The sequence below is a fragment of the Alexandromys fortis genome, unplaced genomic scaffold (genome assembly GCF_014885135.2).
Source record: "Alexandromys fortis isolate MF-2015 unplaced genomic scaffold, M_Fortis_MF-2015_v1.1 scaffold_128, whole genome shotgun sequence".
NCBI classification, from domain to species: Eukaryota; Metazoa; Chordata; class Mammalia; order Rodentia; family Cricetidae; genus Alexandromys; species Alexandromys fortis.
In genome coordinates, this window is record NW_026068012.1 from 350,469 (window position 1) to 359,990 (window position 9,522).

Sequence of the window (9,522 nt, forward strand, 5' to 3'; positions counted from 1 at the left end):
ACTCCATAGTCAGATGTTCACCACTGATTATAACAAAATTGAAAGTAAGTTAATTGTAGATATTTGAATAACTTGGTAGTGAAATAGATACATCATTGGGTTTGTGAAATAATAATAGGGTCGATATCGAGATGTTAATTTCTCATCTTTGTTTTAAAGCAGCAAGGAGAAATACAAGATCAGACAACTGGAAATGATCTCTCCGGTAATGACACCTTCCATTATTCCATTATATACAAAAATTATATCTGTCTTCATTTTATAAAGTTCTGAACTTTTATAACCAATTGAAAGGAGCCTGTTGAACTTACTCTTTTTTTTTTTGGGTACCCATTCTTGCTCTTTTCCCCAAGTCTTCCTAGCCCAACAGCTTCTTTAGACTGTCCAATTAATATTTAGTGGGGTGTTATCCAAGTAAGGCCACCTTTTACAGATCTTGTCGGAAACTCAGAATTGCTGAAATGAAGAGACTAATGTCTGTGAAGTGCACAACCATAAATGGGACATGAATATCATACCCTTTTCCCAAGGGTTCAGGAAACGTCAAGGAAGAGGTGGTGGGGAGGCTGTGAGCCCCAAAGGGCAGGAGGAGAGGAGTGCATTCAGAGCTGTGACTGCCTGCACAAGGTCAGACTAGACTACAGCAGCCAGCCTGAAGGGGAGGGGCCCGGTATCACGGTCAATGGTGCTAGGGGAGAGTCAGCTTTTTTTTCTTTTCTTTTTATGTACATTGGTTTTCCTGCATGTGTGTCCACACGAGGGTGTCAGATCCCCTGGAACTAGAGTTACAGTTATGAGCTGCCATGTGGGGACTGGGAATGGAACTTGCAAGAGCAGCCAGTGCTCTTAAACCTCCGAGCCATCTCTCTAGTCCCATGGAATCAGTTTTCTTTAATGGTATGGCTTCTAGTAGGTTGTCTTTGCTCTGGTGAATGGCTTCACCCATTTGTATATGGGCAGCCAGGATTGGATTTCAAAGAATCTTGTCATTAGAGCTATATGTACAGAGGGAAGCTGATCAGAGTCATGAGGTAGAGGGCAGGCTACTTGATAACTGTGGATAGGATGGGCAGGATGTTTTAGCTGAATGTAAATATTTCGTGGGCAGGAAGTTTTGTTCTGCCTTGGGGGTGTATATTTAATTGTAATTGAATTGCAGGGCTTTCTAGTGTAGTGTTATGGGGAGAACGGGACTGTGGGAGAATGAATAATGGGACTACTTTTGGTTTGAAAGTACTATTTTTACTTTCATTCCAGTTTCTCAAAAGAGTATTTTTGTTTTATCTTCTAAGTCATGTGTATATTAGGTTCACAGCATAGTAATCTCTTTTGCCTTTGTGGGCCACTTACAGTCTGTCATGAATGTTTGCTTTCCTCCTCCCCTTTAACATTGTCACAGTGGATCTGGAGGTGGCTCAGTTGACCAGGTGTATTCTGTGCAAGCATGAGGAACTGAGACTCAGGTGCCTAGCACCTAGGTGCTTGTACTGAATGTTTGTAATCCCAGTGCTTGGAAGGCTGAGACAGGTGGATCCCAGCCATTCCAGCCAGACGGGTAAGCTTCAGGTTCAGTGAAACCCTATATCAAGACATGAAGTGGAGAATGAGGGAGGAAGACAGCCAGCATTGGCCTCTGCCCTCACAAGCTTGAGTCCTCATGTGCGCACACAACCAAACATGGGCATACATACAAAAAATAAGATGTGAAACCATGCTACCCTTGTAGCAGGCTGGATCAGTTCACTAGTTCATTCACCCATTCCTAGTTAGCAAAAGAAACACATATGGGTCTCAAGAGATGGCTTGGCAGTTAGGAGCACTGCTTATTCTTCCAGAGGTTCTGAGTTCAATTCTCAGCCAAAGCATGGTGGCTCACAACCATCTGTAATGAGATCTGGGGCCCTCTTCTGGGACGAAGGCATGCATGCAGGCAGAGCACTGTATACATAATAAATAAATATTTAAAAAAAGAAAAAAGAAATCCACATGCTTAGGATATGTCTCAGTATCTTGGGTAAAAGCAACACTGATTGCATGTATATTGTGTTTGGTAACTTTTACATTAAAATAGTTCCTTTAAGATCCTTCTTTTTCCCTCCAACAGATTAATCCTGAGATATTGTTTACACCAAGTGTTCCAAGTCAGAGCTTTTCTCCTGTGAAGGAGAGTGTTTCAAGACCACATCTTCCAGAAGTCGGGAGCTCCTTTGCAACAAGGCTTATAAGTAACCTTGTTTCACCTCAGTCTGAGCCCGAGAACAACAGGTTAGTGGCGACTCTTCTGTAGCACTAATGCAATTCTAAGAGATTACAATTCACATCCATGTGAAAAGTTTAAGGATTCTCCCTACTTCTTCAACCACATATTTAAGTTAGCTAGAAATCGTTACAATAGCACATACTGGTGATCTCAGCACTCAGGAAGTGGAGGATCACGAGTTCAAGCCCATGCTCACTTGTGGAGCGTTTGAGGCCAGCCTTAAGATTATTGTTTGTGGAGAAAAAACAAGATTTTACATGCACATGGGTGAGTGTGTATAATGTACTATGTGGTTTGATCAGATCTCTACTTCTTGCTGGGTTAGCAGCAGAAGCCTATAATGCCAGCTCCTAGGATAACCAAATTTAGTTCAAGGTCTGCTTGGAGTTACAGGGTGAGAGTTCTGGGCCTCTATACCACTCATCTCAAAGCAAGAAGCATGGGAGAACCAGGGCTGTAGTTTGGTCGTGGGAGTACCTCCCTATTGTGCCCAAGGCATAGAAATCATAACCCTGTTGGTGCACTTCAGTTAGCAAGTGTAGTTAGCAAGAAGCAGAACTGCAGAACCCAGAATACAACGTTTGTACGTTTGGGGACTTTCCTGGACCCTGGTCTTTGATGGATGAGGTCTTTTGTTCCTGTTTTGGCAGGTGTTGGGCTTGTATGCTAGGTTTAAGTTTAACATGGTGTCAGTTGTGCTAAGGTCTGGGGGCTGTTAACAGTATGTAGTATAAAAGTCACTGCCTTTATAATGGCCAGTGCCCACCTTAATTATTTATTCTGTCCTTGTTATAAAACACCCTGACATAAGCGGCATAAGACAGAGGGGTCTAGAGAGATGGTTCAGCCAGCAAGATCACTAGCTACCCATGCAGTAGATCTGTAGCTCTAGTCTCGGGAATCTGGTGTCCCCTACTGGCCTCCATGGGTATAGCATTCAGACAAAACATAAAATAGGTTTTTTTTTTTTTTGTTTTGTTTTTTTGAGACAGGGTTTGTTTGTGTAACCATCCTGGCTGTTCTGGAACTTGCTCTGTAGCAGGCTGGCCCGGAACTCACAGAGATCTACCTGCCTCCTTCTTAAACAGCAAGTACTCTTACTTCCTATGCTATCTCCCCAGCCTGAAGACTAATTTGGGAGAATCATTTTATGTGAAATTGACCTTGGCCAGCAGGCTCTCTATCCTTCAGGGATGGGTCCTAAGTGGGAGGTGGACAGCAGATGAGAAGGTGAATGAGCTAAGGAGAACTAGGGTCAGAAGATCTTGCACAAGCTATGCCGTATGTCAAGCAAGCACATAGGTCAGTACAGCACCCTATGTACAGGTTTTCCTGGAAGGGAGAGCAGGAGAGCAGAAACTGTCATACAGTTGAGGAAGTCAGCAGGAAGCCAGTCGAGCGGTATTATACAAGGGGAACACATAAGATTGAGCACACAGCTGCCTGCACTGATGGCCATAGCCCTGTGCAGTGGGACGAGTTGGGTTCCCAGGATCCACAGCCCCCTAGGGCTGGGGCCCCAGGCTATTACTGGCTCTGCCACACTCAATACTGATTTTAGACAAGGAATTTCATTCCTTCTCGATGTTTCAGGGAAAATCTTGGATCAGACTAACTCTCAAAACAAAATAATAGAGAATACTGTTTGCCTTTGATCATTGAGAAAAAGGATGGTCAAATGAAAATGTCATTGTCATTCCCTCACAGTTCCAAGAAGGGCCCTAAGCGGTTGACATTGTTTGGGGCTTGTATTTATTATAGTGCTTGGAAACCACATGTGAAGATACTCTACAGAGATCTCAGTAGTTAGCTGGATGTGGTGGTCCACACCTTTAATCCCTGCACTGGCCAGCCTGGTATACAGAACGACTTCCAGAACAGCTAGGACTGTTACACACAGAAACCCTGCCCCCCCCCCAAAAAAAAAAAGAAGAAGAAAGAAAGCCCAAGAGAGAGATCTTAATAGTCAATTATGTCCTAGTAGGAAAAGGAGAAAGTAATGTTAGAACTGAATGGTGTGATATTGAAGAAGTCAACCTAAGTATTAGGATTTCAAGATAGAGTTGTTACAATGCCTTTGTTAGCATAATGACCTCAAGGTCTCGGAAGACTGAGAACGAAGGAGTCATACCTTCCTGGGATAGATCTGAGGGTATGTAGCTGGTCCTATTTCTGCCTGTTCTGCCAAGACGTCAGGGTCCCAGCCGCACATTTCCATCACCATGGGACCTCCTGATGCCATGCTTTCCTTGCTGTGATGGATTATACCCTCAAACTGAGCCAGATGAGCCCTTCCTTCACTACACTGCTTGTTAGCAGGAAGAGTTGTCTTCTGTCACGCCCACACCTTACAAACTCACATTTTCTATACATAATTTCTTACAGCCTGAAACGGAGACTCAATACTCGTTCCTCAATTTTGAATGTGAAGACACGGAGATTAAATAATCCTCCATTTGAAAATTCATCCTACAGGAATGATGATGATGAAGATGTCATCATTTTAGAAGAAAATAGTACCCCCAAACCTTCAGTAGATCATGATATTGAAGTTAAATCAGAACAGAGCCACATTGAACAAAGTGGTGTTCAGGTTGAACTTGTCGGCAGTCCTGAAGCTTGTGCCAAGGCCAGTTCAACAAGCACCTCCACCTCTAGGTGTGATCAGGGCACTGCTGTCTCCACGCAGACTGAAGTCCCAGGCTTAGTTGTTAAAAAGGAAGAAAGTGTTGAAGATGAGATGGTTGTAGCAAACGACAGAGTGACACTGCCCTCCTGTGTAAATGCCGGAGCAGAGATTCAGGAAACCTCGGATAGGTCAGCAGATGATGCTGGCCGTCAGCTACAAGAACTGAGAAGTGAGCTGCTTTCGGTCACACAGGAAAGAGATGATTACAAGAGACAGTGTCACATGTATACTGATGAGATAAAAGTCTTACAGCAGAGGATACTAGAGATGAACGACAAATGCATGAAGAAGGAGACTTGCCACCAGTCTACTGAGACCGACGCTGTGTTCTTACTTGAAAGCATTAATGGTAAAACTGAAAGCCCAGACCATGGAGGATCTCAGTATCAGCAAGCTTTGGAAGAGATAGAAAGGTTGAAGAAACAGTGCAGCGCTCTGCAGCAAGTGAAGACGGAATGCAGCCAGTGTTCCACTAGTGAGAGTAAAAGCGAAATGGATGAGATGGCTGTGCAGCTTGATGACGTGTTTAGACAGCTGGACAAGTGCATTGTGGAGCGGGACCAGTATAAGAGTGAGGTAAGCTGCAGACGTAGTCACATCCAACATGTGGTTGGCGCACACTCAAGTAATAATAGTTGTGTTTATTGACTACCTCTTACTCCTTTGGTTTTGAACTGAGGGGTGGGCCTCCTGGCAGAACAGAGGGATATGGAGAAGCATTTTGATAAGTTCAGATCCCCACCACCTACCTAAAAACCCAGTGGGTATGGCAGCTTATCCAGAGATTGTTGTTGTTTTTGTGGGGGGGTTTTTTTGTGTTTTTTTTTTTTTTTTAAGAGACAGGGTTTACCTGTGTTAACTGTCCTGGAACTATCTCGTGTAGACCAGGCTGACGGCGAACTCACAGGGATTCACCTGCCTCTGCTTCCCGAGTGCTGGGATTAAAGGCGTGCACCACCACCACCCAGCCAGAACATAAACAAGTTAATGCAAGCTTTTATTGTAGCTTTAATTATATTAAGTGGATGAAATGAGAGCCTTTTCAAACAACAGCATTAATGTCTTGATGTTTCCCTTGTCTAGGGTCCACTTACAGTGTGTAATTAACACTTTTCCTCACCACAGCATGATAGAGAAGTGAATCTCAGTAAATGAGGCTTGTTTGGTAGAAGGTTACTGAGTGCTGGGCTGTAGCTCAGTAGTAGATTTCCCTGTACCCCCCAGCCCTTAAGGAAAAGAAAGACAAACATGGCTGGGGTGTATGTGTACTTAATGTGTTTCAGCGCTGGTAATTTCATCGGTGGTTTTTTACATTTCTTATCTTAAACTTCCACTTGGACTGCATTTAAAAAATTTTATGCTTATGAAAATTTATTTTTCATCAGGTTCATTTATTGGAAATAGAGAAATCCCATGTCCGTTCTCAGTGCGAAGAACTCAAAACTGAGATTGAACAGTTGAAGTCTACAAGTCAGCAGGCAGGAGCAGATGTTTCAACTTCAAGCAATGCTGAGGAATCCAGCAGTTATGTGGATGGGGAAAGGTACTGGAGCTGTCAGCACCAACACTACTTAACCTCTGTCTGCACACGCGCAGTAGACACTGTTTGCAGAAGTCACTGCAGAGCTTCTCATACGGAAGGTTAAGAAAAGGAACATTGTAGAAATGGTTTGGGTTTTTGGGTAAAAAATGAAAACTGGGCTGAATCTTTGAGAATGGGGTGAATTTCACCCACGACATACGACTCTACTAAAAGTGGCTCAGGACATGTCTTTAGCACATCCTCTTCACTGAGAAATCAGTGGATATTTGTTGGGGCTTTTGTTTATCTTGTGGAAGTGATGAGTTTTGTTCTTTTTGATACAGGATTTCCGCTAAATAGGTACTGGGAACTGAAGCTACAAGTCTAAACAATAAATTATTACCCTATTTGTCCTCTGTGACTGAAAGCAAAAGGGAGTAAAAGGGTTTGTTTGGTTTATGCTTCCAGGTTGTAATCTTTCATATATGGGAGTCAGAGCTTGAGGCAGGAAGGGGGACAGAAGGCTGATGCTGGCTTCCATTCTGACTCGTGTCCTTTAGACCCTCGTACAGACTGCCCTGGACTGTCGGAGCTTCTCTCTGACCTGGGCTGCGTCAGTCTAACAGTTAAGTCTGCAAGGACACGTTTAGAAAACTCTCACAGTTTAACAAAGCCTGCTCAACATTCAAACCACAGTTTTGGATACTTATTTAGCCACAGAATTTTTTTCCTAACATAATTAAAGAACAATTCAGTTTATTTTTTTCAAAGGGAAGGTGGAATTCAAAGTTTCATGTTTTAGTTCTTAGTGTTCTCACTAGCATATTTCTGCCTTCCTAGATCACAACAAATTGGAAATAATACCTAATTTGTGTGTTTTTCTAGTCCAGGTTGTCTCAAGATCCATCAGTTTTATGAAACATTCTACTTGGATTTAGCCTAGATTTGATGAATCAACTGGTTAATCAAGTTCAGTTTTTGAGGGAAGTTGCACTTTTCTTTTTATTCTGTATCATTGCACAGAGATTTTTTTTTATTTTCACTTAATTTTTAAGCCCATTAAGAGAAGTCATTTATATTGCAATACTCACCTAATCCATCACTATTTGTATTTGCAGCCTCAAACTTCGTTCTCTTCGAGTCAACGTAGGACAGCTGCTGGCTATGATTGTGCCTGATCTGGATCTTCAGCAAGTCAATTACGACGTTGACGTGGTGGATGAGATCCTAGGACAGGTGGTGGAGCAGATGAGCGAGATCAGCAGTACTTAGTTAAGGTGCAGACGTGGGTGGGGCTTCTGCTCAGTCTGGTACTGCAGACTGAAGAGCCGCATCTTCACTGTATTCTATGCATTCTAGTGTCACAGTTTCTGTGGACACTTGAAATAACCTGTGACTGGCTGGTATCGAGCAGCTTAATGGCTACCTTAGCTTCTGTTCGGAATATAAATATTTGTATTGAGCCCACACATATTTTTTTATTGCCCTAGAGACTGGTGTTTTTCACCACAGGTTTTCAGGTTGTTCCTACGGTTTGTGCAATTTTTCTGGCTCCCTAAAATGTATTTTTCTCAAAATTGAGGGCTGTGCCATAATGTAAATGGATGCGTTGTTACTGTTGTTTCTGTAAATGAGCATAATGTGGTGGCCTCCTGATGAGGTCTGCGTCTGTGGAACTCGGGAAACTCCTGTCTCTGATTAACTTGCTCGTGGGGAGAGGAAAGCCAAAGCTAGCTTCATTTTGCCTGGCTTTTTCTTGAGCTGAGATTGCTAGTCATTAAGTAAAAAGTATTTTCCAGGACAGAGGAAAGATCTTGAAAGTGTTAAAAATATCCAGTGACAACCATGTTTACTTAGAAGCCCATTTTTGGCTGTTGATTCAGCATAAAGTGGGTGCAATAATTATTTGAGATTTCTTTTTGTGAAATTTCCTGTATAGCCTTTGTAGGGTTACTGCAGGTCAATGTGAGCTGAGAAGGCAGTCTTTCTCAAATAGCACTGCATATCTTTTACTCTATTATGAATGTAAGTGTTTTTTTATCCTGGAGTTAATCACAAACAAGCCTGGGATTATAGTGTCACATGCCGTAAAATATGCTTTTACTGGTCTCAAGTTTTGTGCAATCTGAAAAGAGGAGATGGCCTTTTATTACATATGTAACTGTATATAATTAAGAATCATATTTTCCACAACTAAAATGTGTTATTTTTTCCAAAGTTTTATTATTGCTATTTATTTTAAGTTTTGTTTCTGAAAATTTAGTACATATTCATTTTGTGTATGTGATTAGTTATATACATCTGTTGTATACAGCATTGAGTTTTTATGTATATTACCTTCTGGAAAATGCAAATAAATGAAGTTTTTGTTTTTATTTGCTTAGTAAAGGTGATAGTTATTTTTGGTGTCAAGCTGATTTTCTCCAGTTGTACTAAGTGTATTTAATGACATTCTCTCAAACGCTTTTGAAGAAACTGTGTTAACTTCAGATATTTAAGCGCATACCCACTGAGCCCTCAGTTGACTAGTTTACTGTATTAATTCTGAGCTGTGCTCTTGTAAGACTTTCCTTTTAGTAATACCAGGCTCATTGCTCTTGAGGGTGAAGTTTTATGATTAAGAAGAAAGACTTGGTATTCGCAAAGGTCCTAGGGATGAGTCTGGGCCCTGTGCACTTCCACTGAGCCACCTCCCAGCCTCACATGACCACTGTTGTGCAAATCATTCATCCTGTCTGAACGACAGCACCGTTGTAAGTCACAGGAGCTCTGTGAATGTCTGAGGTGTGTACAGGGGCTCTTGGGAGATGCCCTTGAACATGTGTTTGATATGGCCATGATGTGACTTAATGAGAAATGAGTTGCTTGTAAAGCTGGTTCTTTGCAGTGTTTTCTTATCTTCAGCCTTTAACAAAAGAGGCCGAATCGCATGGGATTAGAGGAGCGGTCTTCCTGCTCTGATGCGCTGTCTAACAGCACAGAAACTGAGGAAGCTCGCAGAGCAATGGCTGCACGTGCGTGGATGCTGAGACCACACAGAGTAGGAGTGCT

The 9,522-nt window shown here is 42.3% G+C and overlaps 1 protein-coding gene across 3 annotated transcripts in view; it reads left to right on the forward strand.

Moving 5' to 3' along the window:
* The window catches only part of Morc3 (MORC family CW-type zinc finger 3), a 43,125-nt gene extending 34,279 nt beyond the window's left edge, over window positions 1–8,846 (forward strand). Inside the window, exons 13-17 of one of the 3 annotated variants that reach the window (XM_050162120.1) lie at window positions 160–205; window positions 2,105–2,265; window positions 4,646–5,525; window positions 6,335–6,492; window positions 7,590–8,846. In XM_050162120.1, coding sequence (XP_050018077.1) covers window positions 160–205; window positions 2,105–2,265; window positions 4,646–5,525; window positions 6,335–6,492; window positions 7,590–7,743 — 1,399 coding nt within the window. In that variant the 3' untranslated portion in view covers window positions 7,744–8,846. The other 2 variants (XM_050162121.1, XM_050162122.1) reach the window with 2 other exon arrangements.
* The last annotated feature ends 676 nt before the right edge of the window (window positions 8,847–9,522 follow it).